At 38.4% G+C, this 21,178-nt stretch overlaps 1 protein-coding gene across 2 annotated transcripts in view; it reads left to right on the forward strand.

The window, feature by feature from the left end:
* The first annotated feature begins 8,393 nt into the window (after window positions 1-8,393).
* Window positions 8,394-21,178, forward strand: part of inpp5a (inositol polyphosphate-5-phosphatase A) — a 183,580-nt gene continuing 170,795 nt past the window's right edge. For both annotated transcript variants that reach the window (XM_087802985.1, XM_087802983.1), the window contains exon 1: window positions 8,394-8,823. In XM_087802985.1, coding sequence (XP_087659111.1) covers window positions 8,752-8,823 — 72 coding nt within the window. In that variant the 5' untranslated portion in view covers window positions 8,394-8,751. The remainder of the gene's footprint in view (window positions 8,824-21,178) is intronic.

Genomic DNA, 21,178 nt, shown 5'->3' on the forward strand with positions numbered 1-21,178 from the left:
ACGCTCGCTCAAGAGGTTTATGTTCAACTGAGTCGCTGAAGGAAAACCCGCAGCAGATTTGAGGTTAAACTCGTGACAAAAATGTTTACGACAACATGCCTCGAGGAAGCGCATACCTCCGCCATGATGGTCGCTTCATGAAATACTGTACTATTACGTAAAGACTCGATTTAGCGAAGATTTCTTCGATACTCACCAGCCGAGAGGTTGTTGGTTTTCAACGTTTAAAACGACTTAACTCAAGGTCAACTGAAAAAGTAGGTAATTCTGCCAGGGGTCGAAGGTTAGTGAAACGTCAAAATGGTGGATCAGAGAGGCAACATTGTATCACTGGCTAGTGTTGACAATTAAAAAAAAAAAAGCAAAAAAGTTTCCCTTGTTTTCGTGAAGAATTTTCCCTCTCAGCATTCATTCATTAATCATCTGCCACTTTATAGTGATAGGCTGGTCTGATGAAGCGTCATGAAGCAGTGTCATGTTGTTTAGAGGTCAGTAGGTGGCGCCATCATTTAAAAATGATGTTTCATTAGAACAGTTGTTCAAAACAAAGGAAAATAGTGCAGAGACCGCCATCTAGTGCACTGTGAGAATAATGACACTGTTTCATGAGGCTTCATCAGACCATCACTACTGCTTAATCCCTTAAATGTGTCATGGTTTTTTACCTTATTAAACTAAAGCCTAAAACATGTCAATAGAAACACACTAAGTTGAGATCAAATATTTCACATATTGCCGCCATATTAAACCGCAACAGTTTGTCGAAAACATTATGTTCGCAGACATTTTCTCAGTTTGCCAGGTTTAAGGTAATGGAGCTTGATGCGTTAGCAGTACTGGTGAGAACCCATAAAGGTAAATGAGGAAATCTTCAACACATTCCTAAATCCAGATAGCAATGCAGAGCAGCACTCAAATTGTATAACCAATCTGGAGAATTTAAGGGGAAATACGTTAATCTGTTTCAAGGTAATCCTGATTACATAAACACTGATAAATTCCTTGGAAGAAGGTAGTGATGGTCTGATGAAGCTTCATGAAGCAGTGTCATTATTTTCAGAGTCCACTATATTCTATATTCCTTTGATTTGAACAACTGTTCTAATGAAACATCATTTTTAAATTGATGGCGCCACCTACTGACCTCTAAACAACATGACACTGCTGTCTGACGCCCAGACTTTTAATATGAGAGGGCCACATTTGATGAAGTGAAATCAAACGAGGAGCCAAATAATAACATCCACATCGTACCAAAAAAGTGGCCTCAATCAGAAGTTCAAAATAAAACCAACTTTATATTAATACAGTTGAACACAAATTAGGAAAATATATCATGAATTCCCATCGACACCAACAGTGATCACTTTGTGGTCTGATCTTGACATAAAAAAGCCCCTTTTTTTTCAATGAAGATACTGTCTCAATTTGCAGTACTTTTTCAATTCACCACACACTTACCAATAATGACTCGACAGCTTCTTCTTCTACTACTTTTTGGCGCAGATTGGAACCAGAACTTGAAACACTATCGTTGACGCTTGACAGCACTTTTCAGCAATTAAAACAAGTAATTAAGATGTGTTATATTGTGTTTTTACTGTTGTTGTGTTGTTTTGTGGTAAAATTAGTTACTTTTAAGTCGGTATTTAGTCCGAAGACGCGTCGTCAGTAACGTGGCTTCAGTTTAGCGTCATCTATGTCACTAAGATGGAGGACGTTAAGGGTGGAAAGTGTCCATCGATCCACACTCAATTTTTGGCCAACTTAGTGCTCATTGCGCAAACTGCTAATTGGGACGCACTTATGCACTCAAAATACCGTGTAAGTACAGAAGTGCGCGATTTGGGACACAGCCTAGGACTATTTAATTAAACATGAAAAATGAATACGTCCGAGATAAGATACTTTCTTGAGTGGATGGGTTCAAGTATCTTTCGGTCTTGTTCATGAGTGAAGGAAACAGAAGAAGAAAGAAGAAGAAGAAGAAGAAGAAAAACTAGGAAATAACAACCAAAAGAAGAAAAAGACGCATATACTGAAGGAATTCTCTATTATCATCATCAGATTTTACATCTATATATAGTAAAGTTGTGATTGGAGCTCCTTTTATTTTAAACTAAAAAAAGCATTAAACCCAGAGTTCACGCGAGGTCAACCCTCCATCGGTCTCATGTCTCTCTCAGAGGCTCGGAAATAATTGAGGCCATCGCTCATAAAAATAACTGACCCTGGCCTCCCAAGACTCATGTGCTCCAAATTAATAGGTGAGGGAGGAGGAAATGAGTACACACGATATTATAAAGCGGCCGGTGGGAGAATCCGAATCAGGCCTCTCGCTGTGGGACTCGCTCGGAGTCAAGAGAGTGAGAAATGTCCCGGAGACGTAAAAGAACGAAGGGAGGCAACGTTGTCGGGAGATAGAGGAGACGGATGATTCACTCAAATCTGTTGGTGTTACAAGTCTTCTTATATATGGAGTCAAACTGGAGAAAACACAGGAGCAATAGTTATCCTCCCTTTAATCTTTCTTTTTATGTGATTTTAAAACTCTTATCTTTGTCCAAATGTCAGTTTTAGCTGTTTTAAAAACTCAATCTGTAGAACAATGAGAAGGAAACACTGACATCTGGTGGTAGGATGGTGTAAGTTTTTAGCTACATAAATACAATGTAAGTAAGTAAGTAAGTAATATATATTTATATAGCGCTTTTCGAGACCAGGGTCACAAAGCGCTTTAACAATCAAAACAATACTCAAAACAGTACATACTTCAAAGATCAAGGCAACACCGAGAACAACACAGGAGTTCGAGAAATTCAAGGAAAAGCCTGAACAAATAGAAACGTCTTAAGATGTTTCTTAAATGTGGGTGAACTTGTACAGTGAATCGTTGGTAGGTAGTGATGTGTAGATGAAGCTTCATGAAACAGTGTCATGTTGTTCAGAGGTCAGTAGGTGGCGCCATCAGTTTAAAAATGATGTTTCATGCGAACAGTTGTTCAAATCAAAGGGAAAATAGTGCAGAGACCGCCATCTAGTGGACTCTGAAAATAATGACACTGCTTCATGAAGCTTCATCAGACCATCACTATGTCTATGGTGGCACAAACCTTACACCCCAAGTAGCTGGGATATCCTCCCATCCCCAACTCCATTACAGGAATAAGAGGGAGGCAATGAACACATCTTAGGCTACACTTGTCCCAGCTAGACGGGGTAAAAGGTAGTGATAGTCTGATGAAGCTTCATGAAGCAGTGTCATTATTTTCAGAGTTCACTAGATGGCGGTCTCTGCACTATTTTCCTTTTCTAATGAAACATCATTTTTTAACTGATGGCGCCACCTACTGACCTCTAAACAACATGCTTCATGAAGCTTCATCAACACATCACTAGCAAAAGGAAATGCACACAGAGAGAACAAATACAAATCTTTCTCTCTAGTTTCCTCCCACAGTCCAAGACAAACGGAGGTTATTGATTCTTCTAAAATGTTTCTAACGAGTGATTGTGTGCATAAGGTTTGCATTTTTTCCTCTCTGTGTCCCTTGCTATTTACCCCTTCTAGCTGGGAAAAGTGTAGCTCAAAATGTGTTCATTGCCTTCTGCTTATTCTTGTAATGGAGTTGGGGATGGGAGACTATCTCAGTTACTTTGGGTGTAAGGTGGGGGGCCACCATAGATGTAGTGATGGACTGAGAAAGCTTTATGAAGCAGTGTCATTATCTTCAGAGTCCACTAGATGGCGTCTCTGCCGTATTTTCCTTCGTTTTGAACAACTGTTCTAATGAAACATCATTTTTAAACAGATGGCGCCACCTACTGAACACAGTGGTTCCCAAAATTGTATATGTATTTGTGTGGTGTCTTTGAACGCATACTTAAGCGTTAGCTGGTCAAACTAGCACCAGAACTGATCATTAGTACGTACGTGAGGTTCATTTGTGTTTCGTGGAGCCTCACGATTAGAGTATCTCTGGCGTGATGAAGGTCAGGAATGCACATGGAGGCTTATCTTGGCAGCAGAACATTCTCTTCTGGAACAAGGTTTTCAGCATCTAGAGGAGGAGTGTGTGTCGATATCGGTTAATGGCTCCAATTTGTGAAAAATTTGATGACTAGGGATGTTTAATGTTAGCTTGCAGCGTCAAATTTGGCCAGTTGTGAAACCCTCCGGAATTTTAAGCAGTACTATGGAACCTCCTGAAAATGTTGCGTATTTAATATCTTTGATTATTCATTTTTTAATGTTTCTGGGGAAAGTAAAATGAGAAAAGAGACATTCTATTGCTTTGTAAACAAATGCAATATGTGGCAACGTAGGTTTTGCCATGTTGCAGTTACACTGTCATGACACTAGATGGAGCCACCATTTTTCTCACTTTATTGATCAAAGCATCTCTTGATGATTCGTTTGTGCTTCACTTGTGCCTTTTTTTGTATCCATTACCGTTGAAAATATGCAAAAATACAAATAATACATGCATAGTTTGAATTGTGAATAACTTTATGTGGCTAAACGGGATTTGCGCTATCGTACATTTTTATTTCGGATAATTAAAGTGTAGATCTTCCTCTCTCTTTGGGCTTGATGGAGTCTACTGACTCCTTTAAGAAACATCTTAAGACGTTTCTATTTGTTCAGGCTTTTCCTTGATTTTCTGGAACTCCTGTGTTGTTCTCAGTATTATTTTGATCTTTAAAGTATTTACTTTTTTGAGTATTGTTTTGATTGTTTAAGCGCTTTCTGACCCTGGTCTCGAAAAGCGCTATATAAATAAATATTACTTACTTACTTACTAAAATATATCACAGAATTGCAGTGTCATCGCTTTTCATCAACTACACTAGTCACACTTCAAGAAAACATGATACTATATTAGGACGAGACAAATACTTTTCTTACTTAAAAGAAACATAAGCACTAATCTTATTTGTCTTTGACAAGTTTTTTTTTAAACCTTTTGTTGACATTTTCTACTGACAGGTTTTAGGTGTTTGTTCGTTAGCTCCGTAGCTTGACTTTTATTTTGTAAAATCCACATTTTCTGGTTAACAATACTTTTTTTTCTGAGTAGTCTTATTTCAAAGTGAAATACAGCTCTCCCAGTACAGGTTGAAGAGTTCTCTCATGTGAGATCCAGGCCTCTTTCCTTCAGGCCGCTGCCCCCACGACCCAAAAGAGTCAACACAGTTCAAAGTAAACGACTCAGACGTGAGATCAGAAATAAGGCTGCGTTGACATAAATATGTCTCCCTGGCATGTCAGCTGCTCCCTGTGGTACATCCCAGCTTCTTTTCTCACGCTGTGTTCTTGAATATTTATCTCTCCGGGGATTCATCCATCAGCCCCTACGTTTCCCCGAGTCGCTGTGGATGAAGCTTCACGTAACAACGAGCAGGTCCGGAGTAAACCTCGTGAGACTGGACACCGATCGCTCGGATTTCTATTTTTAGAGGATTTTTTCGAGCAGCAAAGGCAGTGAGACGAGAGGTCAAAGTTCACATACTTGCTAGCAGTCTGGAATTCCGACATCATTTTTCCATTACCCAGTGAGCAGAAGGAGGAGCTCCAGGCCCGGCGAGGAGAACTTCTTTATCAGCGGACAACATACACACTCTCACACACACACTGATACATTTCCCAGAGGGATTTCCTGCCCGCGGCGCTAACGGTGTAGTATTCAATGGTACATCATGGAAACCGTTGTTATCAGTGTGAAGGAAACAACTCCACAAATGTTTGTTGTGTGTCTTTCCGACGCGTTCGGGGCTGTTTGTTTACGGCAAATGAACGTATCATGCAGATGAGAGAACGTAAAAAAAGTTCTTCATCAAACAGCCTGGAAGAAAGTTTTGTCCACGACTCTAATTTAGGGTCCTGAAGGAGCTGTCAATCAAATTTGATACTCATTTGTGTTGACATTATAATTGAGGTTGTTTGTTAACTCTTAAAATTATATAATTGAATTTTGTTAATGTTTTAAAAAACAACAACAATTTATTCAATAAAAATCCCGACTTATGTAACGTACATGTGGTCGCTTTCGCAAAGACACTGTTTCTTTAAGCGACAACGGAGACAGCAGATGAAATCGCTGAACTCCTTGCAGGAGCCAAGGTCTCAAGTAGGCAAGTTCTTCCATAATTTTTCGATTAAATTACTCCTTTTTGGTGTTTACATCTTTATTTTTAGCCAATCTTAACACCCTGTAACACGTCACTATACTAAAATAATAATATATAATTAAATTAACTATATGTATACTTTGGTCAAAAGTTTGTTCATTCTGAGCTGGAATTTTCCACTTTTTAACACTTTATGTCTCTGTTTATTTTGAAGATTAGAATGGAACTTCTTCTGAGTCTTCAATGATTATCAAAACTATCATTTTGAATATAAAAACGGAGGATACGTTTACAACAGTAAATTAAGAAAAAAAAAAACTTTTGCATTCATTTTGCATCGTATAAACCAGGATTTATTATTTATTATATTATTATTATACATGATTAATTAACCTTTTTTGTTTTCAACAATTATTTCCAAATGAAAACTTGAGAATTTTAAATACATATCTAGGTTTCTTATTTAACATGCAACCTTCTGCTAGTGACTACAGGGCGTTGGAGTTTCCTCAGCAAATATCACATAAGCAAATATCACATTCATTCATTTTTTTTTTTCAGCTTGTTCCCTCACGGTGGTAATATTCATTTACAAGTGAAATAGTATGTGTAAAGTAATTCATTGATTAATAGTAATTGCTCAGGTAAATGTACGGGAACTTGTGATATTTGCTTTACTTTGTGTTTATTTTAGTTGTTATTGTTGTGTAAATGTCTCTTTTATAATAAATATTCTTGTTTTTCAAATTGTTTATCTTTCATCGTTTCCTTTGTATGACCGATATATGAATAACTTGTATCAACCTTTAAAGTTCAACTAATGTGTAGATTTAAGTGTGTCTTAAATAAATGTGTGACTCTATTGTATCATCAGTGTCTGTTTGTACAAAACTCTCTTTTCATTGAAATATTGTCATTATAAAATGATCTTAAGCCCCGCCCACTGAAAACACTTTGTGTTTTTGGAGATTAAATCTAGTTTACCATAACCACACCCACCCTGCTGCTATTGGTCAAACATCGACGTTTGTCACCGCGCGTCGTCAACCCCGGAAGTCTCAACCTCCAAAGCCACTCGTTGTATAAACAAAGCGGGATTTGATTACAGCTGGCTGGAGGAGGAGTGAAGCCATTGTTACGGCATAGTTGACTTCGCTCTCGTAACCTCTCGTTCGCCGAGATCTCAGGCGGGGGGAGAACTTTATAAAGTAATAAGTTCAAAACATGGTCACGATGAAGGACTTACTGCATCTTTATCTTCATCATTTTTAACATGTTGGTCATGAAAGTTGGCTTTTCACATTAGATGCCCTTTAAAGAGATGTACTTATTATAGGATTTAACCATATAAACTATTTTTGGGAGGAAGAACAGTTGACTATTACAGTAATGACGTCGCAGCTCAAGAGTCAAAATGACTCCATAAAGTAACAACTTCAAAACATCATCATCAACTCACGTTCAAGTCAAGTTCTTTTATTGTCAAACATGCATGTATTGAGACTGTAAATTAAAATTGTGGTCCTCTCTGACCCAAGATGCAAAACATTAAAGACATAAAGTAAGTAAGTAAGTAAGTAAGTAATTTTTATTTATATAGCGCTTTTCCAGACCAGGGTCACAAAGCGCTTAAACAATCAAAACAATATTCAATAAATTATATATTTTAAAGGTCAAGATAAAACTGATAACACAACAGGAGTTCCAGAAAATCAAGGAAAAGCCTGAACAAATAGAAACGTCTTAAAACAATCAAAGACTTAAACAGACATTCATTAAGACATTCAAGAAAATAAATAACCAACAAAATGAAATAAATAATCAACAAACTTAAATAATCAACTAATAGACAGAATATAAACAAAAACAATGAAAAAACATGATGAGGGACTTACTGTATCTTGGAGAGGAAGACTTTGAAACATGTGAGTGAGTCAAGAGAGCTCAATAAAATAATATAATAATAAAAAAATATTAATAAAAGCAACAATAATTTAAAGGATAACGGATCCTTTTGAATATATCCAATCAAATACTTTTCATTGAGTATTTTTTCTTTTTTTTTTCCCCTTTAAACAATTACTACCCAATCCTAAAGTGGGGGTTCACTGTGTCCAAGCACGGATCCCGTGCGTGGGCGCAGCGTGTGTGGGTGCAGTGATTATCGTGTGTGTGTCCCTTTAAGAGCGCGGCGCCCTCTGATTGGCCCGCTGACGTCACCGCGGAGCAGGACTCCAGCCTATCCTCTCCACACGGCGAGAGAACCAGCACACGGTCCTGGTCCCAGTCCTGCTCCCGCTCCCGGACGACACTTCCAGCCGAAGCTCTCGCGCTCTTGAAATGAGCCGCAGACCCCCCCAGCAGACAAACCCCTCGGACTAACACGGTAACTTCAGCCATGGCCGTGGAACACTAGCGCCGCCTAGAGACCGAGACAGAAAACTACTCCATGCACCGCTGCTGACAACAAGAAAAAATGCTCCAGCCGAGCTGCCTCAACCCCGGCTTCAGTCCCTTGTAAAAACCTCGCCGAAACACCGTCTTCTTCCGCGTCACTTCCACCGCCTCGTACCTGAGAGAAAAGTCCAACGTTTCTGACCCACCTTGAGGAGCGGAACCATGGCCGGGACCACCGCGCAGGGAACAGGAATACTGCTGGTGACAGCCAACGTCGGATCCCTCTTCGAAGATGTGAGTTCTCCTCCCATTTATACCTGCACTCAAAACACCAAACAGGTTTAAAGAAATACATCCTACACGTCAGGGTTCTTAAGTGTAGTACAATGAATTCAGATTTTTAGTTCTCCACTGACAAAATACTGGGAATGATACATTTATTTGAACTTTCGTTTTCAAAACTCTTGAATCTAATGGTCACGACTCTGCCAAGAGAAACACATGGACAACAAAAACAACAATTACACACTGACACATGCAGCATTTTTTGTGTTGTTGTCAAGTTGTGTTTTCATGCAGCTGGAGACTCAAACTTCAGGGAAGGATGGAGCTTATTAAAACTCTTCACTGGCTGCCAGTTTGTTTCAGGATCAAGTTTAAAATTGTGGTTCTTACTTTCAGATCTATTCATGGTCAGACCTTCCATCAGTAGATTCTGATCCAGACTTACACCCCAGCTCGGGCTCTGAGGTCTGTGGATCAGAATCTACTGATGGTTCCTGAACACGCTTTTCAGGACCAGAGGAGAGAAATCCTTCCAGACTGTTGCTCCTAAGCTTTGGAACGATCTCTCTTTGCGCTTGATGGATCTACTGACTCTCTCAAGAAACATCTTAAGACGTTCTTATTCGTGCAGGCTTTTCCTTGATTTTCTGGAACTCCTGTGTTGTTCTCAGTGTTATCTTGACCTTTAAAGTATATACTTTATTGAATATTGTTTTGATTGTTTAAGCGCTTTGTGACCCTGGTCTGGAAAAGCGCTATATAAATAAAAATGACTTACTTACTTACTTCTTCTTGCATCACCAGAGGCGGAAACTACAGTTAAAAACAAGTGGATCTGTAGTAGCTTTGTGTATTTTTTTACTCAAGAGTCAAACTTGAAGCCCAGGGGCCCCCCATGTTAAACCTAAATGTTGCCAGAATTAGAACAAGATTTCAAGTTCTTTACTCCACGATGCATAAGTACCTCGAATCTACATTTCTTCACAACAAATTTTACTCGCGTATAAATGATTAAACTGAAGATTTACGTTCCTTATTGTTTACTTAAGTTAATTCTTATTCATCCCTCTTTGGAAATTCGGCTTTAAAATTCACGCTTATTATTTAATAATATAGCATTTTCATTGGAGGAAAAATATCTTATTAGGTTGGTTCAGTCGTCAATTCCACTTGTTTTTGTAACGATTCCTAAAAAATTAAAAAAGTTGGACTTGGTAAGTAAGTAAGTAATTTTTATTTGTATAGCGATTTTCCAGACCAGGGTCACAAAGCGCTTAAACAATCAAAACAATATTCAATAAAGTATATACTTTAAAGGAAAAGATAATACTAAGAACAACACAGGAGTTCAAGAAAATCAAGGAAAAGCCTGAACAAATAAAAGTGTCTTCAGATGTTTCTTGAGAGAGTCAGTAGATCCATCAAGCACAAAGAGAGAGGAAGATCGTTCCAAATCTTACGAGCGACATTCTGGAAGGATTTCTCTCCTCTGGTCCGGAACCGTGTTCCGGAACCATCAGTAGATTCTGATCCACAGACCTCAGAGCCCGAGCTGGGGTGTAAGGCTGGATCTGATCACTGATGTAAGGAGGAGTCTGACCATGAATAGATCTGAAAGTAAGAACCAGAATTTTAAAGTTGATCCTGAAAGAAACTAATCTACATTTCTTAACACCAACTTTTACTCGCGTATAAACTGAAGATTTACGTTCCTTATTGTTTACCTAAGTTAATTGTTATTCATCCCTCTTTGGAAATTTGGCTGTAAAATTCACGTTTATTATTCAATAATATGGCATTTTCGTTGGAGGAAAAAATATCTTATTAGGTTGGTTCAGTCGTCAATTCCACTTGTTTTTGTAACAATTCCTAAAAAATAAGTTGGACCAAACGTGGTAAATAATAGTGGAATATAATCTGTTTACATAGACTTTGACTCATTGCATGTTTGTTTGTTGTCAACAGAGGTGACTATTTAAAAAAAAAGAAAAAAAGCCGTGTTTAATCCATGAATCTAATCTAATGTTTAAATTGACTATTTGCTTCTCGGCATATTTACTATGAGTAACCATTTAACATGTAAATAAATGCGTTTACACCAACATTATCACCTTCTGGCGCTGGATGTTTGTGCAGGTTTCTGAACTTCAATCATCCCATTATTTATTAATAAATACGTGTGTTTACTGTTCAGTTTCGGCCTAACAATTCCTTGCCCTCTCTCAAAATAGAGGTGTTGAAAGTTTGCTGGCAACTGTCACGGTGGACGTCGTAAAAATGCTGGGAAAACTCTGTTGGGATTATTTGTGTCCATATGATGGGAGTAAGAGAGCAGTTCAAACTTCACGATATTTTGATAATTATTGTTGTTTCAATCTCATCTTGTCCATTACATCAGTTTCAGTAAAATTGCATTTAAATATAAATGGTGGATGTACGTGACGTGTGTCAACAAGAAGAAAGCAGAGTGAGTTGTTGTAGTTGGTGACAAATGGTGTCAGAAGTTGGTTTAAAGTGTAAGAAAGTAATAGTTATTTGTTAAGTGTCTTTCTAGACCAGGGTCACAAAGCGCTTGAATAATCAAAAACAATACACCGTTGAAATATATACTTAAAAAGGCAGAGACACACACAGAAGTCCCAGAAAATCAGTAAATTCTCTTCTATGGTTCGGTAGTGTGTGCGCAGAACCATCAGTAGATTCTGATCCACAGACCTAAGAGCCCGAGCTGGACTGGATCAGATCACTGATGTAAGGAGGAGCCTGACCATGAATAGTTCTGAAAGTAAAAAACAGAATTTAAAATTTGATCCTGAAAGAAACTGGCAGCCACTGAAGAGTTCTAAGATTCGGGGGAAATGTGAGTTCTTCTACTAGAGCGGGTGAGAATTCTGGCTGCAGAGTTTTGTATTAACTGCAAAGCACTCTCAAGTTTATCCGGGGCATAATCGAGGATCTGATAGAAACCGGAAACCTACGATGGGAAAGCTGTGTTTACAGTTACCACTGTGATGGACTTTATTAATCTATTAATCCCTTGAGGAATTCCTTTATGTAGTTTGGAATTCCAGTCGCAGCCAACAGAAGAACAGATCACCAGATCAGTATCTATCGTACAAACTTTTTAGCCAAAATTCCTTTGGCTAAGACCCCATGGTATTTGATGAGTCATTTTAATAATTAAACCTAAATAATGCACTGTGGAAAAGTTTTAATTGGGCAAATTTACGGCCGTAACAACTGGTCGGGCTTGTTGGACTTTCCTACCGTAGACCAGCATCAGAAAAGTCGTTTTCCACTCAACAAATTGTGTCAAGTAAAGGATGCATTAAGTCTTTGCAAACTTCCTGCTATAACAGATTTGTATTTCTGGTGTTAAGGATCGTAGACATGGGGTTCGAGGCTACGTCGGTACAGGTGGTGTCAAGTGTGGGATGAACAAACTTCAGAAATCCTAAACGACGTCTTTTAAATTAATAAGATCTTCTTGGTTGTGTATAAGATGTATGAAGTACTACTTTGTGGGTGCAAAAAGCTCTCTTCCCCGACTCAATCCTTTACTCTTGGTGAACATGTTGTTAGTATTATGAACTCTTTCAGTCTTTCAACATAGTGTTTTTGACGTAGATATTACAATGAATATTTCAACCCTTGTGACTCCCAAACAGATTGTTCCCCCGACAGTGGATGTAAATTTCAGAAATGCTTTTGAGAGTAAAGATGGTGACCTGTTGTAGTTGTTACTTCAATTGTAGTTCGTAGGGACTAAAGATGGGAATTAGCCGTCGGCTATCATCATATTTACATGTATATCTCCATTTATATTGTAGTTTTCCTGTTTTTAAATGAGCGTTTGCCTCTCAAAGTTGGTGGAAAAAAGGTCAGGGTTCCTGCATAGGCAATTTGTTGTAGATCTATATTTGCACTGACGTCATGCGCCAGTGAATGCCAAGCTGCCACTGCTAAAAGTTGCCACTAATAGAAGATGCTCTTCAGTGTAGATCTAAAGGATCGCACCAGGCCAAAGAAAGTAACCAGTTAATTTCAATATTTGTATTCACTTTTCAACTCATTTTTAATTCAAGCGAGAGGCAGTGGACACCGTGTTCAATAAAGTTAAATGTTTACAAAAGTGTTAACTTTATTTTGTACTGGCACTTTCGTGTTTACTTGAAGAGCTTCACACTTACACTTACAAAAAATTGTCGCTTTGTTCATTGTATATTGCTACAATGGCACGTTTTTTTTACATACTATATTTATATACATTTTAGCTGTATTTTCTTTATGTTCTCAAAAGGGTGTTAAACAATTTAAAACCTAGTTAAAAATAAATTACAACTTTTTTAGTTCCATTTGTAGTCTCTTTTCTTTACAGTATATTTAAAGCATGATCCGTGTTAACTTGACACTGGTATAGGGGCCATAAAAGTCAAGTTAAAACTATATTTAGAATCAACTTGTGTTTACATTTTAAAGACTACTTTTGATCCCGAAAGAAACTGGCAGCCAATGAAAAGTTTTTAGGATCGGGGAAATGTAAGTTCTCCTACTAGAGCAGGTCAGAATTCTCGCTGCAAAGTTTTGTATTAACTGTGAAGCACTCACAAGTATATCTGGTGTATAATCGACGATGGAAATTTTGATTTGGATCTGATAGAAACCGTCGTTTTTATATTTAAAACTGATGAATGACGCCGCCGTGAGGAACTTTCTGCTCTAAGTGTTTGGTGAACGTCTGGGTCTTATCAGGGATCTGGACTCTCACCTCCCCAGTCGTACTTTGGCTCGGACGCTCCTTATCCGACTGCTGATCGCCTCAAGTTGAAACAGTGAGTGTCACTTTCTGTGTTGTGTCAATAGAGAGAGTCTTCCCTGTTCAACGCCGTGAAGCTTCCAAACACGCGCCTATAAATAGCACTCCTTCTTTTTTTTTCATTTCTCTCCCTTCCACTTGACTCTGAACAAACCCCGCTGCATATTATTTCCTCGTACGAGTGGTCATATCCAGGCTATTTAGGGCCTTCGTTGAGTCTGTTCCCTCATGATGCTGCTGAATGGAGTCTTTGTCGACCAATTTTTTTTGCTCATCGCGACGGACTCAGGACAGTGTGACTCGATCCCACACGTTCTAATTCTACCTAGACTTTAGTTAGTGTTATTATCACAGCTTTTAAAATACGATGAAGCCTTTTGTTTACAGCCATTACTAATGCAAACATGCTTGTAACCGTTTCTCTGTGTTTGAAGAGAGAACGGCTTCTTTGAAACTGTTTAGTTTAAAGTAAAAATAAACATAAATATTTACTTAAATATAGAATAACACCTATGGAGTCTTAAGTTGTCATTTTCTGGCTCTCAAGTTCTCTCTGACTCACACGGTCTTGTGTACTATTCGTCAGATTAGTTTCATAATCCCATTAATAACTACAAATACGAGTGTATTGACTGTTCATTTTAAGCCCAACATTTCCTTGTTTAAAATGGAGGTGTCGGAAGTTTAGTGTTGGTCCGGAAATATAGCGACCGTGACTATTTTTTAAGCTCCGAACAAACTTTGACATGGTCTTGGGTCCTGACTCGGTTATCTTGGTGTCGACTCTCTCCAGTCTTGGTTATGCCTCGGCTGAGGCGGTCATGAATACAAGTCTAGTTTTCCCTCCTGAGGTCCGAAAAAGCCATGTTTCTGACAGTTTATTAACTGTTTTTTTTATCTTAATTATTGGTATATTATGTCTGTCAAGATAAATTTGAAAAAAAAAAAGAACGTGTTTATTTATAGATTCTTGGTATAATTTGTGTATGGATAAAACGTATATTGATTGTAATACATTTCAGAATAGTTTTGCCAATTTCACGTAGTATTAGGAAAAAATATAAACATTAAAAACTGTGTAATTATGTGTCGGAACATCATAATTGCGTTTTTATTCATTATAAAGTATTTTCCAAATGACAAAAAAATTAAATTCAAGATTCCCTAAAGGTTTGTATGTGGACCCTAGTCTCAAACTATCTTTAATCCTCCTAAATCTAGAAAAATCTAGCATCTTATTACTACTTCTTTTCTCTGTTACGTTCTTTGTTCGAACCCTCACAACAGTCACAGACTAATGTGGCTATTTAGATATTCCATTTCCCCCATAGTCCCATTAGTTTTCATCATGTCCCCCCCCCCATATTCCCATGAGCCTCTTCTCTCAGGATCACCAACAGCTCATAAACTCAATCCGGACCTTCTGCGCTGGCACGCCCCCGTCGACGACGACAGATGCCCACCTGAACTTTGATTCATATCCAGCAATTTGTCTTTTTCTAAATCTCTTTTTCTGTCATCCCTGGTGCAGAGCTTGTATGTCGGCTTCCATCTATATTTAGAGACGCATGCTGGATGCGAATTGATGTCGTTCCAGTGTTTATGCAGCAGGAGCTACTAAAGGGATAAACTTTTGCTCTGCGCCTCAAATCAAACTGTTTGTAGCTCTCTATTTGGAACTCTCCTGCTGTGACTGACTAAAGCCTCCATGCCACAGTTTGACCCTGCGTTTCTTCTGCTGCCAAAGGTCTACTTCCAGAGTGCTACAGTCAAGAATGGAGACAACATTTGTAAAAAGAAAGATCCGATGAGGCTATTTTTCCCCCTCCCATCTCTGATGTCACAAATGATAATTTACTGGGATTTTTTATTTTTTAAAGTGCCACAAAGTGTAGCGTCAAGCTAGCGAATGGAAAAAACCCTTTCTCGGGCCGTGCAGGGAAATATTTACAGTGATAGTTCACCCAAAAGTCAAATTGCACTTATTTTTTTCCTCGCCCTCATGCCGACTTCGGGGTGGGATTCTTTGTTTTTGGAGTGGATAGCTTGGGGTCTGTATGACGGTTCGAAGACGGCGTCTATTTTCTTGGTCCAAAAAAGACAAACATCCAAATACCTTAATACCGCTCGTCTGTGACGTCACTTTTGTTTTGACGTGGGAATAATTTTCCAAAAAACAAAACAAAGAATCAACGAGTTAAGCTTGTTTTTAGCGGAATCAGGGCAGTTGGTTATGTGTTGCGTGGGTTAACTCCAGGCACTCTGGTTTCCTCCCACATTCCATAAGCAAACAGAGGTTGATTGGAAACATAGGGAAATTGTCCGTTGGCATGAGTGTGTCTTTGTGTGCCCTGCAACAGACTGGCGTCCTGTCCAGGGTAACGCCCGATGAAACTGGGATAAGGTCCAGCCCCCTGCGACCCCCATAAGGAATTAAGAGACATGGAAAACGAATGAATGAATGTAGCAGAAGTTAAAAGACTAACATGCTACACAGACTGGAAACACTCACACAAGCTCTCAGTGTAGACACTGGTAGCGATATTTAGCATTTTGGATGTATTTGGATGTTTTTTGTTTTGGACAAGAAAAATTGAGTTCCCTTTTGACTGTCGGATGGAAATACATTTTTGTCTACGACTCCAAAAACACACGTATTACTCTAAAAATAATCCCAACCCTTAGTCGACATGAGGGTAAGTAGAAATAGAGTGAAATTTGAACTACACCTTTAGGGGTTGTAATGGAGAATAAATATGAAAAGGACATGAAAGTCAAACAAAAAGCATATAAATCGGCTACACATTTGCAAACACTTAGAGAAATCCCTTTTTTAAACGGTATGATGGCTCGAAACATGGCTGCCAAACGAGAATAGCGTTGAAGAACATGTCGACATTTACAACATCTAATGTGTATTTCAAATTCTCAGAACTTCTTAAAAAGATTATCTAATGTTGAAAATCCCAGCTAAAACTAGAGAATTGGTGATTACGCTCATGCAAATAGAGAATGGCTATATAAGGTCTTTTTGAGAACACACAGCTGAGTTCACCGAGAGGGAGTGAGGCCAGCTGTATGTAATTGTTGTCATTAAAGGGTCCAACGGAAGTTAATCATTTGGACGTTTCAAGCATAGCGGCCAAAAGACTGATCAGAAAATCTTGAAATGTTCGCAGGAGTTTGTCAAGTATCGATGCTGTAGGTGAAGATGTGCCACCTTGATGTGGATCGTGTCACTATCATCCTCAAAAGAAACGCAAGGAAAACTGCCGTCACGCAGATGCTCCCAGTGACTCATCCTGGATCTCCACTATTGTTTCCTGCCGCTCTCTATTTAAGCTCCCTTCCGCTCGTCCTCCTCCTAATTAAAGAGTACGAGCTGTGAATATCTTTATTGTTCCAGGCTTTATCTGTAGCCGCCTGGAACTGTTGGCTCCATCGGGCTGTTTTCAAAGGCTGTATCTCCAGGTGCATTATTAGGTCGGCGTGCTCTGGACAGTCTGTCCTGGTGTGCAGATGTTCCTTTTAGCGCCTGAGCAGGAGTGACCGAATCACATTTCTGCCAAAAGAGATTCTATTTCATATAAAAGTATCAAGATAAGAGGTAAGATCCAAATCTTGCAATGTCCAAGGATTGAATCACATTGAGGGCAAAAGACCAGGCCCAAGAAGACAGCGTTTCATTTTGGATTAGAACCTTAATCTGTCATCATTTCATCCAGTATTTTATACAAACATGAACATTAATAAGAATCTCATTGAAGGCAATAGTGGAAATACCATCAGGATAGAATGTTGGTTTACACCCACATCAAAGGTAATGGCCTTGTGGTTAAGGACGGAAATACTGTACCTGTATAAATGACAAATACCGTAGTTTTCGTGCTACAAGGACACTTTATAATCTGTGTGCTTTATTTGTAAATGCTGTACTGATGTACTGTATTTGAAGTGTGCGTGAAATGTTTGCCGAAACAAACTATACATAGTCAAAAACGATAACACGAAATAGAAATAATTGAGTTAATTGATTGTGTGCCTTATACAGTATTCTGGTACGCATATAATCTGAAATTACGGTACTGCTACTTTCTTGGGGTTCTGTTCATGGAAAATCAGGGACATGTAAGTTATTTTACTAGAACAAAACTTTCCATTGACCAGTGGATTTCACTAAAAGATAACTGTAAGTTTTATCTGTTTGTGTCTAGACATGAAGATGAATCTTCTGGAAAGTTCTCATGCATTTTTAACCATTTCAATTCTGTAATGGGGACTCTGTGTTAGTGTTATTATTATAATGTATACATAGTATAAAAGCCTTTAATTATTTTTATTTTTTTAATTATTGAAATGGAAAGGTAATACCAAAACTTGATAAGTTATCTGCTGCTACTCTAGTACTCGCACGTACCTAATCAAAAAAGGCTGTCATGCAGGATGTGGTCATAATACTCTGTAAGTTTCTCACCCATCAGTATTTATTAGAATAACATCACTCATGTGAAGGATTGAGTTACAGCAATTTGTTAGGTACTGTTGCCGGTGATACTGACTGTGTCCGTTAAGACCAAAAAACAGATGAGATTCTAAGTTTCTTTAAATGTTAAATGAATGGTATCTCGTTTTTTAAACAGCAACTTAACATATTTGACTTTTGTAAATGACTTTCATTCATTCCTTTTGGATTTTTGCCTTTTATAAAAATTGTAATTGCCAATGTTTTGACTTTCTTTGAGGAACTTGTTCTGCAGGACTTCAGCAAATCTTCCATGTTTGTCTTAACATTTTTTTAATCCGAATTCCTAAGGGAAGGAGACTTCAAATTAACCTACATGGAGGTTTCCCAAGAACATTTAGCTATACAAACACGCTACTCAGTGTTGACGCTGGCAGAGGTGTGATTTGGACGGGGCCAACATTTGCGCAAAACTGAAATGGACACAGAAAACGTTTCATGATCCAATGGAAAAAATGTGAGGTTAAGTGAGTGGCATTGAGTTTGCATTTTCCTAATGTTGAGATGCAAAAGCAGGAGACCAGCAGGAAAATTATTCATAATCTCTCACCATTTAGGTCTGACATCACTAGTCTTTAAAAAAATCGGTATTTGCTTTGCTAATATTTAATTAACACAACGTCTATGGAATCTATCAATTAAAGTAACTTTTTATCTTGATTCATGATGATCCTCTGAACTACGGAACACCAGTGATTTAATCTAGGTGTGAATGTAGCCATTAGTGTAATAATATTTCGAATTGGCACACCCTGTTTTTTTACTATATAGTTTCATGTTCAAGTGATATCTGTGATTTATTGTAAAAGTATTTCGTAAATACATAAACAAATTAATCTCAACTGAGTGAGAATAGCTTCTCTTCCAGTTAAGGACCGGTTAAGGGTTTGAAAACGGAAGCGCGTCCCAGTAGCTTGTCAAGAGTGGAGTGGATTGTAAAGGCAATAAATCAGTTAATAAAATTCAAAGTAGATCCAGGTGGAAAGACGAGTTTTGCGTACGCAGAGGAGACGTGAGTCGGACTAAGGTCTACGAGTGTCTTCTTGTTCCCTTTGAATACCCAAAATGCACCAACTATCGGACCATCGGTCTTCCATAGTCATAGTCATTTTGGTGGAACGGGGGGTTTGATAAGGATAGCTCTGTACACACCACTTTGCGAGGAGCTTGGTTATTTTGGTTATTAGCAATTGTCTCCTCTATGAAAATGTTCCAGGACACGGTGGGTAGTCTGCCCTTGCCTCTTGGTTGACCTTGTAACCCCCCAAATTTACCTCAGAAAAGCCCAAGAGGTTCAGGGGAAACGGGAAGTCATGACCTAACTATAGATAAGCAGGATGGAGTGTTGGAAGGCTTCACCACTCAACTATATATGGCAGGATGCCGGGTCAACAACCTGTTCCCTTTATCTGTCATTGCTGCTAATGGAGTTTTTGAATGTAGCCATTAGCGTGACAATGCTAGCTTTAACATTAATATACACCTTTAGGCAAGTGATCAGTTGTTCAGAAGCAAATGATCAAGAACTGAACTTCTCCTCCGTCTTCGCGATCATCTTTTACCCATAACACACTTGGAGCGCCACACATTCCCAGCGGGGCGACTGTTTATTCAAGTGTGGGTCGCTGATGTCCAGAGCTTATTGTCTCTGCTCCAGTCCGAGGGGGGGGGGGGGGGGGGGATATTTTCTAAGTTGAGGCCATTGTTTGTTTTCAAACTCAAAGCCCAGCTTCGGACGTTCCAAGCTGCCTCGGCCAAGTTCTCTGGACAAACTTCGCTCTGACATCAGCTGCTTCTCTTCAAGATTCTTCTTCCTCGCATGCAATTACTGTAGTTCTATGAATAGCGGGAAGGTTTCGTCACTCGGTTCTGGTGGATCCAAACGGATGACATCAGTTTACCTCACGTTGCACAGATCCTAATAAAAAACTCCTTACAAGCGTTTCAGCGTCGGTTTAAACCTGTTTTATCGCCTGAATGTTGGGTTCATCATTTTAGCTGCTGTCGGCACCGAGGACAGCTGTGTATCGTGAGGGATGTTTAAATGAAGGCGTAGTGAGACCCTCCCCCCTCTGACAAATAAGTGCTCAGGACAAATACTTGGCTTTAATCTATTACTTGATCTGAATTAGCTGTTTTTCGGTGAATAATAGTGTATTCTGTGATGAGACTTTAAAGTAGGCTTGTTTCAAAGTCCTGCCCCTAAACAAATAAAACACTTTACTATACTTTATTATTACTTAATTCGAGCTAAATACTTTTACGAGACCATGAACCCGGTGAAAACATAATGGCAAGAATGTCAGGAAAATATAGTAGATTACAAATACAAATCCTTTTATCAATTAAATCTATTGTCAATTTATCAATTAAGTAAGTAAGTAAGTAATTTGTATTTATAGAGTGCCTTTCCAGACCAGGGTCACAAAGCACTTAAACAATCAAAACAATACTCAATAAAATATATACTTTAAAGGTCAAGATAATACTGAGAACAACACAGGAGTTCCAGAAAATCAAGGAAAAGCCTGAACAAATGAAAACGTCTTAAGATGTTTCTTGAAAGAGTCAGTATATACAACAAAAACGTATTCTAGTCTTACAAACCGAGGTAATGCGTCTTCTGAATAACCTCTCTTGTGTAAATGATGTAAGAATATAAATAATCCCTGGAAGAAGAAAGAGGTCGCCTTTAAAGAACGTTTAATTGAATGGTTAATACTGTGGTGATCGACAGTTGTGATTGGATGGCTTGGCTGCAAAGCATCATGGGAGCTGTTGCTATAACATTTCATCTTTGTATAGAAATAAAAAATAAGATATTCACACACCTTAATATAAGATTTTCCTATTTTGAGTGTGTAGATAAAACGCAAAATGAAACGCTACGAACACTTAATCAACCATGACGAATTGAACCAGGATAAATTTAACCCGATTTCTTTATTTATAAAGATAAAAATTACACTTTATGAAGCAATTCATCTTATTTTTTGCTTCAGGTGGGTTTGAACCGCTTATTTCCT

This window comes from Callionymus lyra, chromosome 11 (assembly GCF_982586985.1).
Source record: "Callionymus lyra chromosome 11, fCalLyr1.hap1.1, whole genome shotgun sequence".
NCBI lineage: Eukaryota > Metazoa > Chordata > Actinopteri > Syngnathiformes > Callionymidae > Callionymus > Callionymus lyra.